The 17,149-nt window shown below is 41.8% G+C and overlaps 1 protein-coding gene across 1 annotated transcript in view; it reads left to right on the top strand.

The window, feature by feature from the left end:
- LOC311045001 (apical endosomal glycoprotein) overlaps positions 1–17,149 on the top strand; it is a gene marked incomplete at its 5' end in the record, with an annotated part of 28,525 nt that overhangs the window by 1,853 nt on the left and 9,523 nt on the right. Inside the window, 25 exons of the mRNA XM_084056812.1 lie at positions 1,371–1,574; positions 1,984–2,252; positions 2,555–2,645; positions 2,821–2,961; positions 3,972–4,100; positions 5,024–5,157; positions 6,531–6,657; positions 8,391–8,510; positions 8,595–8,682; positions 9,107–9,213; positions 9,447–9,623; positions 10,045–10,168; positions 10,974–11,103; positions 11,245–11,323; positions 11,456–11,611; positions 12,031–12,153; positions 12,310–12,513; positions 12,812–12,931; positions 13,351–13,515; positions 13,704–13,795; positions 14,333–14,500; positions 15,104–15,289; positions 15,830–15,932; positions 16,248–16,370; positions 16,853–16,955. Coding sequence (XP_083912938.1) covers positions 1,371–1,574; positions 1,984–2,252; positions 2,555–2,645; positions 2,821–2,961; positions 3,972–4,100; positions 5,024–5,157; positions 6,531–6,657; positions 8,391–8,510; positions 8,595–8,682; positions 9,107–9,213; positions 9,447–9,623; positions 10,045–10,168; positions 10,974–11,103; positions 11,245–11,323; positions 11,456–11,611; positions 12,031–12,153; positions 12,310–12,513; positions 12,812–12,931; positions 13,351–13,515; positions 13,704–13,795; positions 14,333–14,500; positions 15,104–15,289; positions 15,830–15,932; positions 16,248–16,370; positions 16,853–16,955 — 3,463 coding nt within the window. The remainder of the gene's footprint in view (positions 1–1,370; positions 1,575–1,983; positions 2,253–2,554; positions 2,646–2,820; positions 2,962–3,971; positions 4,101–5,023; positions 5,158–6,530; positions 6,658–8,390; positions 8,511–8,594; positions 8,683–9,106; positions 9,214–9,446; positions 9,624–10,044; positions 10,169–10,973; positions 11,104–11,244; positions 11,324–11,455; positions 11,612–12,030; positions 12,154–12,309; positions 12,514–12,811; positions 12,932–13,350; positions 13,516–13,703; positions 13,796–14,332; positions 14,501–15,103; positions 15,290–15,829; positions 15,933–16,247; positions 16,371–16,852; positions 16,956–17,149) is intronic.

Below are 17,149 nucleotides of genomic sequence, written 5' to 3'. Positions count from 1 at the left end.
CAGGGGAATAAATGGCGTTTTGCTGATCTTACATTCACCAGTGACACACCAATACAGGTATTCTTCTCCCTATTTACAGTATAGTAGGCTTAGTATAACTTCATTATTTATTCATTTGTTTGCTTATTTAATAAGGACAAATAGAGTCTATAATACAATATTAGTAACACAATTGCAGTGGTTGTAGTTGGTCTACCTGCTCTTCTATTGACATATTTAGATCCTGTGATTGTGTAAGACCACTACTGGTTAACAAGAGGTATTGAATGGTCAAAAGCTGTTATAGCTCAAAAATAGAAGTTTTGGCACTCGCACAGGGGACCTGGGTTTGAATCCCGGTTGAACAAAAGGAAAGGGTCCGCACACCGTCTTAATCCTCCCAGCAGTATTTAATGAATAAAGCGGTCAAAACGAACAACGTTTCGGCCGATGTGGCCTTCGTTTTGAATCCCGGTTGGACATAAAACTTCAGATTCCCTGCCAGTCTGCAACTCATATTGATAGTTCCAAAAGCTCTGTTAGCTTTGGCCTTTTAAATGCCAGGTTCCTGGCAAATAAATCATCTGCCGAGATTTTATTATCTCAAATGAGATAGAGTTTTTAATGATTACTGAGGCATGGCTGTATTAGTGTGACTTTGCTCCCCTAATTGAATCTAATTGATCTAACGTTTCTTATTTTCACCAGCCCAGGCTATTGGGTGATGTTGGTGTAGCAGTATACAGTATATGATATAAAATATGTATTTTAAATGCTATACTTTTTCATTTGTGAACAAATCACCCAGTTTTGTGATGAATAGTAAAGTCTCAATGATATGTGTTCTAGTGCAAAAACCTAAACTAAACACAAGCTCATTCAAGTATTCTCAGAACAGCAGTGACTTATATGCCTTAGAAATCAAATCATTATACTATTCATGTCTGCTGCCTTAGATTTTAACCTCATTCTTTTAACTTCATTGAAGATGTTAATGGTCCCACTCATCACAAAGGTCTCTAGACTTGATGTTATATGCCAGGCTTGCCAGCCCTCACTCTAATAAGGTTTCAGATGTTGCTTTGTTAGATCATATGGCCAGCGTGAGTGCAGAAACTACTATTGAACCATCCCCCAGGGAGCTTTAAAATAAAATTAAAAATCTAAAAATAGTGAAAATAGCCAATAGACACATTGTAAACTTGTTGGTCGACTATTTTAAAATGTTTTTCAAAATAGTGAAAAATGTCCAAAAAAAGTTTAGGCATAAGGGGTTAGGCATAAAGTTACAAATGAAAAGAATAACTTATTATTATTATTATTGATATTATTAATAATATTACTACTACTTAATCTCTGCATTTCCCAGTTCATTTTTGAAGCGGTGGCAGGTGGTGAGCAGGGGAGCATAGCTATAGACGACATAGTGGTGTTCAGTGGCTCTTGTCCAGCTGAGAGAGAGTGCACCTTCCAGGGCTCCCTCTGTGGTCTGCAGGCCCACCCCACCACAGAGTTCAGCTGGAACCGCACAAGAGGGGCCGAGATGGTCAACTCCTCGGGCCCAGCCACAGATCACACTCTGGGCACGGAGCAAGGTGTGGAGGTTTTATTGTTTTTATTCAATGAATTATGAAGGTACATTTTGTCTGTGGGAACACACACAGTTGCTCTCTTAGCCTAAATGTTTGTCTTTGGCAGGTCAATAAGAATCAAATGATGTCATAAAGACTTCTGCAGTGCCTTGCCAACATTCAGTTCATCTGTTCTTGCACATCAATGATTTTATAAACAGCCCAACAGCCGCTAAGCGAACATCTTGTGTGATTGGTCAGACAAGACAAATTATGTCAAAGAACGTCGGAGGTTGATGTAACCAAACAGCCAAGATCACCATCTGGCACTGTACAGAGAGAGCGTATAATGTTAAGAACCCAGAGAGGAGCCGTAGGCCACGCCACAGATATAACACAAAACGTAAAGAATTACTCTGTTCTACCTCTATAGGTTTCTACCTGAGTGCCCAGTTGTGGCGTCACCCAATGGGCTCCAAAGGGGGTATGATGACAGCAACGATGGAGCCCACCCCTGCTAGTGGGGAATGCTGGATGTTCTGGTACCACATGGAGGGAAATAGGGTGGGGGAACTCAACATCTACCTTCAGACCCTCCGGCTCCACAGGACGCCTGAACGTTTGTGGACCAGAAGTGGGGATCAGGGGAAACACTGGAGGCATGGCAGAGTGACAGTTTTCAGTGTTGACGCCCCCTACCAGGTATGGATACATAATGATAGAGGTCAATGGTGCTAGCTGGGGTACTTTATGAATACTTTATTAGCAGGTTTGTTACCAGTACAGGTTATGCTAAAAGGATAACACAAAAAGTTTTCATTGTGATCCAGTGTCCCCAATACTGACGAAAAGCCAATGGTATGTGCACAATGTGCGGTACACTTAAAGGTCCCGGTTTGGGGGTTTGAAAATATAGTCCCCCTAGCTAGTGTCATTAGACACAGATGTATTTTTATATTTAGTAGCACAACGTTCATTCTTATAAAGGTCTTTCTGATTGACAGGTGATTTTTGAGGCTGTTGCAGGTGATGGGTCAAAAGGAGATATCGCCATTGATGACCTCACTGTCCTGAATGGTGTCTGTCCCCCCACAGGTCAGTCACTAGTATGGAAACAGACTGACCTGGAGATGAGAAACCATAACACATACCGGATGTCTGTGCTTGTGTGGATGGTAGAAGTGTAGATACATTTGTGTTTGTGTATTTACACGCATGTGCGTATGCACTAGTATGTATATTCCTATGTGCTGTATGTGATACTTTACAGGGTTTTGTGACTTTGAGATGGACTACTGCGGCTGGGTGAACAGTCTTTCAGAAGAGTCAGGCATGGCCTGGGATTGGTTGTCAGCGACCAGTTCTGGTACCTTTATTCCCAACAGGGACCACACCACCGACTCTTCATTAGGTAGGTCGCTAAGCCTATAATCTTTCAATGTTTGCTCCAGAATAGAGACGCTAGAGTTCATTCAGTCGCTACTTCTAGCTAATGTAGCCAAGGGTTTAGGGAAGGGGGTCAGTACCATAAACTGTAAAAAAAAGACCCCCTGGCAGAGCAAGGACCAGATGGGGGGATTATATCTCCACACTGGCCTTGAAACGCCTTGGGATCCCCCAGGAGGAAGTGGCTCTCAGCTCTCTGCTGGAACTGTTACCCCTGCGACCCGATTCCGGTTTACACCATCAATACTGCAATGTAGATGTACTCTGAGTCCGGAATTCAAAATGTACTTGAGTAAAAGTACTAAAGTATTGGTATCAAAATGTACTCAAAGTACCAAAATTAAAAGTACTACAATTTTTGATCTACAAGCTTTGATCTACAAGCTCACAACGCGTCGCGATGCGACGCGTTGTGAGCTTGTAGATCGGCTATTTTCAAATAGCCTAGGTAGGTATAAAATAGGGCTAAAGTGGTTAATGTAGGTTTTGTAATGTAATGATTTATATCTGCAAAGTAACTAGTAACTAAAAGTTCAAATAATTGTAGTGGAGTAAAAGTACAATATTTGCCTATGAGATGTAGTGGAGTAGAAGTAAAAGACAATCGACAATTGGAAACACTCCAGTAAAGTAGAAGTACCTCAAAATTGTACTTAAGTACAGTACTTGAGTAAATGTACTTAGTCACTTTACACCACTGCACGTCAGTGAAAAAAAAACGCTGGGAACATCCCTATTTACAAGCGACTTTACAGGGAAACAAGCCCAAAGTCGCTTATAATAAGCAGACCTGGCAACCTTGGCCAGTTAAATCGACTTCCTCATTGGCTTCAATTTCAAGACAGCATGATTGCAGCCTGGTCAGAACCAATCCCAAACACATCAAAAAGAGAATAAGGAATAAATCAAGTAAGTAAGTAAAGAATGTGTAAGCTCAGTGAAACTTAAAAAATAATGTATTTTTTTTCTTTACAGGGCACTTTGTGATCTTCTTGGCCCCTGACTCTGACAAAGTGCAGGTTGCCCACCTGGAGAGCGAGTTGATGGGAGCAGTAGACCATGCATGCCTGGAGCTCTGGCACCGTGCAGAAGGGTGGTTAAATGGTGAGTAGGATAACAATAGGCTCTATGCACAGCAGCCATTTTGGAGAGAAATTGGGCCTCTTATTCTGGTGTTACCAATGATACTAATGAAGGCTCTGTTCCATTCTGGTCAAACAGAGTCATGGTGCTGATATTGTGCATGTTGGCTCACTGGAAACACTCTGCTACACCAGTGGTTCTCAAAGTGTGGTCCAGGGACCCTCATGGTTCCTTGAGGGGGTTCCAAATGGCACCTTAAAAGGTGTATAACTCTGAGAGTGTACAAATGGAACCAAATGGACCCGTAAGGGTCCATTTGGTTCCATTTGTACTCCCTCAGAGTTATGGGGGTCCTTGAAATGAAAGAGTTTGCTATACTAAATGGAACAGAGCCTTCATTAGTATCATTGGTAACACCTGTGAAGGAAGTAAGGTAGAGGCCCAATTTCTTTCCAATATGGCTGCTGTGCATAGAGCCAATTCATGGCCCAATCTGACAAACACAGTTCTTTCCCGCACGGCAGTGCTTTTCAGAAAAGCAGAATGTCCAGTCAAAAAATATTAAATTATTGTCTTTCATTCACCTAGACGTCAGTGACAGACATAATAATGTAGTTCATATAGTAAAACGTATTAAATAATGATACATAATAATAACACCAACACGATACCTCCAATGTGAGGGATCCGGGTTGTTCTGTACTAATGTCATGTACACTTCTTATAATGCACATTATATACAAATAACAACAAACAAACAATTATTTTTCTACGTAATTTTAAGAATGAAGAAAATAATCATCAGTGTCTTCCAGAATGAGTACAAACTGTATGCCCCTATTTGGCAGGAATGAATGAAAAGACTTTACCATTCCATAAATTATTTGGGACTTTTTATTTGGCTAGTGATTGTATACGATTTATAGTAGTGTTTTTTGTTCCAGGCCCATCAGACATTATTCTGACAGTGTTTGTGAATGAGACCTCTGGACTGCGTTCTGTGTGGAGTACACATGGGTACCAGAACAGGACATGGCACAGAGCCAGGGTGGATTACAACGCGTCAGGGCAGCATCAGGTCAGACAACTTATATATGTTTCATTTCGGAATCTTTTGGCTCTTTTTGACTACAAAAGGTAACCCAGAAACCTCCATAAACAAAATTGTAGATCGGTTATTTACTTATTATCTGACCACAGCAGGCCCAAATTTATGTTCTGAGAACCTTATCTGACACTGAGCCATACAGTGTGGAAACAAATTCAGAACCTGTGAAACGTGAAACACGACACAGCACGGCTCACATTGGTTCTTGTAGTCGCCTAGTCGGAAAGAGCTACAGTATTTGACTCACTAAATGTGCTTAGCTTGTGCTGAGGGTGAGCAGATCAGTTCAGCTTTTACATTGTACTCTGTGGCAGATCATTTTGGAAGCCAAGTGTACAAGCACGACGGACGGATCCCTTGCCCTAGATGACATCTACATCATGAAGAACACGGGTTGTACTGACCCTGTCCCAACTACCACCCCAAATCCTACAAGCCCCACCATCACCACCCCCTCTGCCTCTTTGATGGACTGTACCTTTGAGCAAGGTGAAACACAACACACAGTATAATCCAACCAAATAAACTCACAGACTTAACATTATATGAGATTAAGATAAAATAACAGCTTTAAGCACAGCACAAACACTAACAAACACTGTTAGAACTAGAAAGGGGCACTCCAAGGAGCACATACCTCCGCCAGGAGGATATACTGTAGAATTTCTTAAGGTTCAAGGTTCAATGTCTTCTTTATTGTTACGGCTTGTGTAGCCTACGGGTACATAAACAAATTATTTTGTTCGGGTTCCTCAGACATTGTTGCAGCATGAATAATAATAATAATAATAATAGTAAACTTATCTAGAATAACAAGGAAAAAACAGTTATTGTGAAGGTACTGCGCGCAAGGTTCTTACTGCTAGGTCATAAACATCTATTATAGACATCTGTGTGTATGTAAAACTTGTAACGGTAACGTTTCAAATAGGATGCGCGTACACACACGCACACACACACACACGCACGCACCCAAACACACACACACACACACACACACACACACACACACACACACACACACACACGCACCCAAACACACACACACACACACACACACACACACACACACACACACACACACACACACACACACACACACACACACACACACACACACACACACACACACACACACACACACAGGCGCAAAAACATAATGAACGTCCCTTGCCTCCAGCCTAGCAGAGATAATAACAATCCAATAGGTAGGCACTGTACACATGGCAGTCACAATGTTATGTAAATGAAATAAAGTAATATGTGTCGTAAATAGTAAATTACATTTCAGTATTCCAGAGTGTTCCTTCTTTTAACCTTTTACCTTTTTTCTTCCTTGTAAGTCAGGTCTGTGTAACTGGGTCCAGGAGACCACTGATGATAATATGGACTGGGACCTCCTTAGTGGGCTTCAGGTGGACCAACCATGGGATGGACCTCTGTATGATCACACTATGTTAAACGACCAAGGTACTAACTACTATGGACATTGCTAGTATCCACTTTGGGTGCGTGTGCGTGTTTGGTATTTTAGGGAGGCTTACTGTGCAGACGAGAGGTATAAAGGAGGGAGTATTGTTTGCAAATCAGCAGCGTACTGTAGGACCAGGATTTGCATCGTCTGATCAGGTCTACTCACTGGGTTATAGCTCACCCATTGCTATTTTTGGCACACTTTAGTTGGTGGAGGCGGCGAGTTAAACGTCTCTACAATCACACCTGCTTTGTACATTATTATGTTATGTTTGCCTGTTTCTTATGAATCCCTCAAGCTGGAAAACAACATATTATTCTAGCATTCTAGTTATTACAGTATGCATTCTAACCCACACATGACAATGGGTAAAATGCTTATATCCAACAAAACATTTGTGTGCCGTGATGCACAGAGTATGTTGAAAACATGTTTATTTGAAGATTATGAAATCGGTTTGAGAAACTCTTCAGAGGACCAGTTTCAGATGTATAAAATGCATTTGTTATTTCCTCCCAAGATAATTTACATAATTAGATTTGTTGTTCATGACTCTGCAGCTCCCACATATTCAGCCTAAACAAACCCACCTCACCACTTTTTTGTGGGTACTCCACCCTTCTCCATTTACAGTGCTTCATGTTGTTTCCCTGATTCCTCGAAATAGGGCTCTTAGATTGAATAAGATGTAGATCCAGGCCAAAGACTGATGGTCTACTGTAGCAGAACATTTTCTGTTTAGACTATGTCTGTCAATCAAGCGCAAAACGGTGCAAAGTGGTGTTAATCGCAGCGCAAGCGTCATTGTTAGTTTACACTCGACACACAATTGCACCCATCTGTGTGCCCATGGGCGTGTTGGTCTTAATGTGGTCAAGTGATCAAAATGTTGCTATGTGTTTTGGATTACAGTCATTGTCTAGTTCTGCTCTTTCCTGTTCATTACTTTTAACAAGGGTCCTACTTGCTGTTGAATGGCTCTGGATCTCAGGATGGTGAGAGCGCAGTCATTTATGTCCCTATCAAAGCTCACACATCAACTATCTGTGTTGGATTCTGGTATTACATGCTGGGACCATCCATATCCAGTCTGGATCTGCTGGTTCGAAACGTATGTAGACCTAAATACTACTGCCATTACATCCAATTCTCTTGACTTGAGAGCTCAGAGCCATAATGGAATACTTTGTTTTAGAAATCATTCGCTGAAGGGCTGGTGTGGAATCGTCAAGGGAGCCAAGATTCTGAATGGATGAATGCCCAGGTGACCATCAGCATGAGCAATATGGTGGAGGTAAGGTTTCAAATACGATGCACACATGCACACGCACACACATGCACACACGCATACGCACACATGTAAGTGTCGGTGTCCATGAGCAAGACACTTAAGCTAAGTCCCAACTGCCCTCAACTTTATGTCTCCTATTCTGTATGATGTCATGCCGTGTCTTGGTAAAATGTGTTAAAATTAAGTTTATTGTAACTACAGATTATGTTCAGAGGACATAGGAACATCAGTAGCCGAGGATTCATAGCCCTCGACGATGTAAAAGTAACGGAGGGAGTCTGCAGTGATCAAAGTAAGACAGCAACACTCTGACGCACCCAGAGCTAGAACATGATTTCATGAAATCATTTCAGATTTAAGAGCACTTCATTTATTGTATTTAAATTATATACATTACATATGTTTTTCAACACCCACTTATTTTTTCCGTCCCTCTAGAGGTGTGTGACTTCGAGTCTGACTTGTGTGACTTTGAGAGCGATCACTCTCATTTGGGTCGCTGGAATCGCCTGAGAGGAACAAAAGACCGCATGGACCACACCTATGGAACAGAACATGGTGATTGTGACCTGTGTTTTCTGTAACGTATAATCATTATGTGTTTCATTTAAAACATGAGTAATTTAACCTTTTTTCCTGTAGGTTTCTACTTGACTGCATCACAGAGTCTGGTGGCTCAGCTACTCACAGCGGAACTTGGTCCAACGGAAGCCATGTGTATACGCTTCTGGTGAGTCCACTGAACCGCTCAGTATACCTTACATCTATTTTACAACCTGGGGTCTGGGCCCCCTTTAAGGGGGCACCTAATATCTTGGAGATAGGCCAAATGTTAAGCACATGTTGCACAAAATCACAGCTAACTCACACATTTAACATAATTGTGAAGCACACTAATAACATTGTTTTAAGATTCAAAAATATGTACCTTTGTACAAGGCATTCTTGTACTTCAGTTTATGTGGACATAAATAGATACTAATATTTCAAATATGTGTGTGTGTGTGTGTGTGTGTGTGTGTGTGTGTGTGTGTGTGTGTGTGTGTGTGTGTGTGTGTGTGTGCGCGTGCGTGCGTGCGTGCGTGCGTACGTGCGTGCAGGTACTGGCTGCCGGCAGGCCCCAATGATATCCTCTCTGTCCACCTGCTGAGGAGTAGCGACCAGGAAGCAGCTCTGTGGCAGAGCTCTGGACTGCCTTCTACAGGATGGGAGGTGGCAGAGCTCACTGTGTCATCCCCCATCAAGTTCCGTGTAAGCTACAGTAACTGATTTCCTCCTTTTTTCGGCTAACACATTTCCTTGTGAATTTGTATATTCAGTCAGCTAAAATGTAGCACCAGGTATTTCACAGGAGAAGTAAGCACAATAAATTAGCACTTTGAGAATTGTAAAGTGCATTATAAATAAAATCCATTATTATTATTATTAAATCAGTCATTTACGTTCATCAGGTGGTGTTCAAAGCTGCGCATACTCTGGACTCCAATTCCACAGTGCAGTTGGACGATGTCTCTATGAAGAATGGGGCCTGCAGTCCCCTGGGCAGCTGTGACTTTGAGACGGGACAGTGCACCTGGACCAATGTACCCCAGCAAGACGGACATGACTGGGTACAGGCAGACGGACGCTTCCAGGGTCCATCTATAGACCATACCACCCAGACTCCTGAGGGTATGTAGGGTTGTTGAGGGCTCAAAATTAACTTTCCTTGTGATTCTGCCTCACTGGACATTAGGCTATCAACTGCCAACTCACCCTGTCCAGGTTGTGCATTGATCATGATGTTTACTTTTGCTTGAGATTTTCAAATACTTTGTACAAACACAAATGCAAAGGACCACAAGTATTACTATGTCATCCAGATCTCTTTTGTTTAAGTTATGTGTACTCAGTTCATCTGAAAGGTACAGTATACTGTACTGTACCTTTTAGTAGAACTCTGTTTTATTTACTGTTACTTTTTCTGTAGATTTAAACAGTACGTTGAGATCAGTCATTTATAAAGCCATCATTCCTCAATTATTACCTAAGATGATTCATAACTTTGGCTGCCATTTTCATGTCTACAATTTCCCCCTATATCTTCTTTTAGGTAAGTTCTTGCTTAGCCCCTCCCTTGTCCAGGGCCAGAGCAGTGGGGCTCAGGTGGTCTCAGAATGGATCCAAGTGAAGGACACATCCTCCTGCCTCATCCTGTGGTACCACACAGACAACAGGTCAGAGCCAGAGCTACTATTAAAGATATGGTGGAGGATTACATGTGCAAGCTGGCAATACATTGGTTAAAAAATACACAGTATTGCTTATACTAGCGCAGTGCTGATTTTGGACCGATTCAGAATGCATTTGCATATCTTTTGCACATTATCTGTCAAAAGGATAAAACACAAAGAGCCAGACATACAGAGATTCCTGGAATTTATACTGCACATACATAAGTCACATGTTTGCACATTTTACTTGTGAGTGCAGTGTAGAATGAGTGATCTTTGAGTCCATTATCTGGTGTTCCAAAGACAAACTTGAATGGTCATGAAATTACAGAGGATGCACTTTTGAGCCAGTTTCCCCACTTCCTCTGGAAGTGCATGGTGTCAAACGAGTGAATCACTTGCACATCACATTGTGCTGGGAATATTATGACACACAGAGGCAGTCATTTACTGTATGCTATGGTAAGCTTATTTCTTTTAGACCAATGACAATTTATTTTTTACAAAGTTTGCATAGTTGTGCATCAATTGCTAGAATATCATTTTCTAATAGCACCCGTTTGACAATAAGACAATAGGCCTCAACTAATACGAAAAATGAATGTGTGCATTGCATTTTCTTTTAGCTAAACAGTTACACAAGGACACAAAGGCCTCTTGCTTCACAACGCGTCACGGCAGATCACCTATTTTCGCAGTGCGACACCATAGTACACCAAATTATAAAATAGGGCATAAGCGGTTAACAACCGGAAAATCATTTTTGCAGTCTTTGCACATATCTCATAAGAACTTTGTTTCTTTTCAGTGAGTCAGCAACATTACGTGTGTACGTACGATCAGGGCCAAGCGAGGAGGAGCTGCTATTCCAGACCAACAGGAGTGGACCAAGTTGGACCCGGTTTTCTGAGTCCATTGTGAAGACACCATTCTTCCAGGTGTGCTGATAGTTATGTAAAAATATCCCTTTTATATGTACTGTACAATTATAGTATATATTGTTTATCACAATCGAAGCTTCTGACTTGACTTTATTAAAGCATATAATTCATATGGGTTATTAATTGCCACATGTCCAGGTGTTGATTGAGGCAGACTCCACAAACAGTGGATATGTTGCTATTGATGACATTGCTGTTACATCAGGCCTTTGTCCAGGTACAGCTTTCAGTCATGTTTTTTTAGAGCTTGTAGATCATCTATTTTCGCCATACAGTATGTTCACCCCCAGAGCAGGGACACTAGGGTTCATTTGGTTAAACTCTACCTTCCAATATTTCCACCCGATAGTTAATGAAACAAGTGGAGCATTCACCGGCTGTTCCTTTGAGAATGACACATGTGGATGGGAAGACATGAGTGCTGGCCAGTTCAAGTGGCTGAGAGGCAGGAATGCTACTGACAATGCAGGACCATCTCTAGATCACACACTGGGCACTGAGCTTGGTAAGACCACGCCCTATTTTTTATCTATTTTTCATTTCTTATAGAGTTTTCAACAGACTATATATTTCTTTAGCCTGTATGATTTTGCCGATCACAACATGAAGTTTTCCAGCACGGCACTGCTTCAAATATATACACTGATGATTCATTTATACCTTGTTGTACAATTGTGTTGAGCCCCTGATAACCGATCTACAAGCATACAACCTGTCACATCGTGACACATTGTGAACTTGTAGATGTTTTCAGTATAAATCAGGATATTCATTAGGCTTTATGCACTATGCCCTGTTTTGAAATGCTAAAAATGCTTTTAAAGAAAAATACAAATTCACATCCTCTCTACAATGGGCTGGCAGCACTGTAGCTGTGGCCTTGTGCCTTTTTCACATGTGTGTGTCCTTCTCTGATTGGTCCAGGCTGGTACATGGCAGTGGTGGAAGACAGTGGACCCGGGGGCGGTGCTGCTTCCCTGAACAGTCCCACAATGCAACAGGCCAGCTCCACCTGCACACTGCATTTCTACTATCATATGTATGGAGGTGTGTTTAAATGCATGTGTGTGTGCGTGTGTCTGTGTGGGTGTGGGTGTGGGTGTGTTTGTGCACTCTATGCATCCAAGTCTGTATGTCAATCCATCCAATCCATGTATTTACTTCCTGCCTGTGATCTCATGAACCAGCTGTTTGTCGTCACAGGCGTACAAGGTGAACTGAAGGTGTTTCTGAAGCAGGGCTCCAGAGACACTCTGCTGTGGTGGCTGTCAGGAGACCAGGGAGACTCATGGCGTCATGGCGAGGTCTCAGTGGGTCGGACGCCAGACGACTTCACCATCGCATTTGAAGCCACTCGAACCTTCATCGCCATTGATGACGTGGACTTCTCCAACTGCACCCTACCAGGTTGGCAAAAAAACACACAATAATACCAGCACCTAGTTTGTACTTGATTTATACTAGGTACTGCACACAGAAAATAGCAGATTTACAAGCTCAGCTTGTAGATCAGCTTTCACCCTTAATGCTTCTAATAATAGTCACAATTCTAATACTAATGCGACCACTAAAATTCACCCCCTGGGAAACCCCATCCCGGAAGAACCCCCAATGTGACCATCTGGAATCGGGAGAGATATTAGGCTTCTGGGCATCAGGCAGGGCTACTCTTCTACGGTACATTCTGTCATGTGGTTCTTTCCAGAGCCCCAACCACGATGCCCAGAGGGCATGTTTACCTGCAACAACACAGTGTGTGTGGAGCACAGCCGTGTGTGTGACTTCAGTGATGACTGTGGCGATGAATCAGATGAGATCAGCTGTGGTAAGTTGTAACAGCTGTAATGGTTGAAATGCTAAATGTCGGCTATAGCGTCTCACACATTGTAGCCTACCGTAGTTCAAGTTCAGTTTTTGTTTGTCATAATCAGATTAACCTGTAACTCCCACTGTGTTGCTTTTCATGTTTTACATTTTATTCCATCTTTTCGTGGCATTTTATTGTTTCATGAAAGCCATTCCCATGGAACCAGTTCTTGCTACTTTCAAACAATGCATTCACCATCATTGTAACAGTTTGCCTGTTTTCCTAAATTCCTGAAACTCCGACTATATCTGGAGACGAGACAGTTGGAGACATCTGAGAGCAGCGACGAGACCACAGTCATTATCCTGTACCTGTTTCTAGCCGGCCAACAGTCTCTACTACTCTCCGCATTTGTTTCCTTTTGTGCTATAACACAGACCAACATGGTGTGAGGGATCGCTGTAGCTTTGAGGAGGGCCTTTGTTCCTGGAACAGGAGTGAGGTGGACATCCTCGGGATGCATTGGACACATGAGAATGGGGAGACCGCCTGGCCGCCTGGCCGCGGACCTCCCAGAGATCACACTCTCAACACTGCCGCAGGTAAGGAATTCTGCTGTATTGTGTCGACTCTGTCTGTTGACATCTTACATCACTCCCCAGCATGCATGCTGCCGTGGCGTCCACTACAGTTTCTTCTTAGTTGATTAAATGAAAGAATTAAATGAAAATTTCAAAAGCTTGCAGGGTACTCTACATTTGACATGAACATGTGCATTGTTATTTTTCAGGTCATTTTATCATCCCTGGGGCTGCCCTGACTGAGAAAGGTCAGACGTCTGAGATACTCTCTGGCACCTTACTACCTAGCACCAACTGTACTGTAAGTACAGATTGACATATTATCTATGTATTTTGAGTACTGCTAAATCTCTCTCTTTGTGCTTGTAAGCATCAGGCTTAACAATGTATTACAGCTTGTTGATAGTGGAGAGTTATGACCTCTACAACCTCTGGCTAGGGCAAACAAGGAGAAGTAGTACATAGCCAGCACCAAATGCTTTGAATACTTTGAATACTGAATATTTCGGCCACATGGGCCCCATATGGTTCCATTGAATGGGAATACATGAGAGAATTGCATATTTTCCCACTTAGCCTCACCAGATGTACCTATAGTATAATATACTATGCCTTTTTACTTTATATGTTCTATTGTATATATAGTCTATGTATTATTGTATTATAACAACAGAATAAGATTCACTTTTAATCTTCATTTAGATTACACAATGACATCACTTACAGTGTTGATATTAATACTGATGATTGCTCCTCTATGGTCTCATTTCCTGTCCTTCACTGCTGAAAAAATAAAACCAAAAGCACATAATTCTTACTGTTGTCTGTCCATGTGTAGGTTAGATTCTATTTCTACAGTCTGGATGATGTGATAGGAACGCTTGCTGTGCGTTCCAGGACATATCTGTCTGGCAGTGAGGACACAGTGCTGTGGCTCAAAGGTCAATCACACAACTACAGTTGGCAGAGGGCAGAGGTCACCCTCACATCCACCACCAATAGCAAGGTCAGTGAACCTCTCCTTCAGTAAAGCAGCGGTTCTCAAACCTTTTTTTTTAATTAGGTCAAAGACCCCCCATAACTCTGAAAGTATACAAAATGGAACCAAATGGACCCGTAACCCTGTCTTGTTTGCTTCCATTGCATCATCACATTTAAGAATATATGACACCATTTTTTAAATCATATGGTACTCATACCGTTTGTAATTAAAGCAATTAGTTTTAGTTTTACTGTAATATGAAATGGCTCATAAAATAGATTAAATCAACTATAGTGACACAGATTTTTTGGGCCATTTTGGAATACTAGCCAAACTGGTGATGAACACAATGTGTTGTGTAATACCTGAAGCCTTCAGATCTCAGATGAACCCAGTAAACCTATTGGGTTAAATTAAGGACATGGTTCAATCTTTACTCCCTCCTAAAAGTACATAGGTCATTGCTGTGAATGTGAGTGTACTCTGTGTCAATTTGCATGTGTAGCTCAACTGTAGCAATAAAACTGTACGACATTCATGGCCGTGGCTTGTTTCTAGTATGATTCATCAGTTCACTTGCATGACAGAAAATTACCCACATGTTTTTATAGTATGTCTGCTCCCCAGATTGTCTTCGGCTATCAGCAAGGAAACGGCACAAGAGGGTTAGTTGCTGTGGATGACATCTCTTTCTCCAAAGCATGTGTACTTGACCCCAACAACAGCCAGCTCCCTACCCTGCCAACTACTACTGCTCCACCCATCTCCACTGCACCGCCCACAGCCTCCACTCCTCCCACCAAACCCTGCGAGGTGAGTTTTTGAAATGGTTATGACGTCTTTTTTGTACACCAACCCGGAGGTTTCTCCAAAATCTGCAGTTTCCCTCTGCAGATTTTCAACAGATTTTTTTGCGTTGGGTTTTGGATAAATAACGAAAATAAGCTTTGTATTAAAAAAAAGGCTTATATGATATTAACACGATTTGTGAAATCAACACTTTTTATGATTTTTTTTTATCACACAGGGAAAATAATCAACATTTTAAAAAGCACATTAACAGCTTCAAAAGTCACAATTGAGATTATTAACGGGTGCAATCATTGACCAAGGTCAATGACTTAGGTATATTGTATGTTAACTACAGACTTTACTTTGTGCATAAACCAAAATCCACCAAACGAGAGAAAACATGCACACTCAGGTTGAAGCCCCAAGTATACTATTTCATCATTTGCAAGCTGGCATATAAATGCCAGGCTACTCCGGCTACAGTGGCAACTAACGAGGCAAAAAGTGCATTTATTTTGACTTGTCATCCTTTGTCTTTATTTTTTCTATTTCTTTTTGTAGGACAATGAGTTTTTCTGCTGGCAGTCAGGGGTGTGTATCTTGGCCACATTGCAGTGTGACTATCACATAGACTGCCCCCTAGGGGAGGATGAGGATACCTGTGGTGAGAGCTGGCTTCTGCATTGTGTTCACTTTATTACAGCTATAACACATTGACACAGGATATGGACATCCGTGGTAAACTTGTTGCATGTTGTAATATACTGTGATGGCAAATCTATGTACTGAAGACAAAGTAGCATGGTGATATATCTTGATAAAGAATAACAAAACAAAAACAAATGGACACATTCTCAAACAGTGAATATCTGAATTTGGAATATGACTTTAAATATATTTTCCAAACAATATCAATTTGCGAATTTCCATTAATATGCTATGTATCTGGGGTTGTTTGGGTTTGTTTGTTTGTTTTCAGGCCCCTGCACATTTGAGAATGGTCAGTGCCAGTGGAATGACACCAGTAAGGGGGCCAGCAGGTGGCAGAGACAGAGGGCCACTAATGACACCCGCCCCCCCACTGACCACACTACGGACACAGGTGACCTGTAACCCCTTAGAGCAGGGATTCACAACCTGTGGGCCGCAAGGCTATTGCAACCATTTTAACCACCTTTAACCATTATTTTATACTTTGGCTATTCAAAAATAGCAGATATACAAGCTTCGTGCCACACTATGAGCTTGTAGATCTGCTATTTTTGAAAAATCGTGAAGATTTTTGCAAATGTTTGAATATGTATATATTTTTTGAAAGGAAACATTTTTAACTGAAATCTTTGCTTCTGGGGGTCCCTGGTACAAAATGTTTTGAGATGAGGATCGGCGGCCAAATACATATCATTCTGGGGGTCCTTGACATGAGAAAGTTTGAGAATCACTGATATAGCAACATACGTTTTTTTCAGGAAACTGTTTTGATATTTTGTAGAATCGGCCTCAGGTCTTAATGGGTTAATCAGTACTCAGGACTCCCACACACACACACACACTAACACTAACACTAATCTCCCTGATCCACAGGATACTACATGGGGGTGACTTCCAGTGGAGAAGTGATGCAGAGCGAGGAGGCCCGTCTCCAGAGCCCCTCCCTCCCGCCATCGTCCCCCTACTGCCAGATAGTGTGAGTGACATGCCCAACATTAACACTCGTGTGCCGCTTCCATTTCTGCGGCTAGCTCCGCTTTCATGCCTCCATAATGATGATCATACCGTCGTCACTGTTGGGCAGATGCCTCGCACGTCCAAAAAAAGGGAACCTGTGTCCAATTTAGTTTTTTTTTAAATATACTTTTCATTGGTTAATTTGACAAAACC

This window comes from Gymnoscopelus microlampas, assembly GCF_963454915.1.
Source record: "Gymnoscopelus microlampas genome assembly, chromosome: 5".
Classification (NCBI taxonomy): Eukaryota; Metazoa; Chordata; class Actinopteri; order Myctophiformes; family Myctophidae; genus Gymnoscopelus; species Gymnoscopelus microlampas.
The sequence above is the reverse complement of the archived record's forward strand: the minus strand, read 5'-3'. Positions and strand labels throughout refer to the sequence as shown.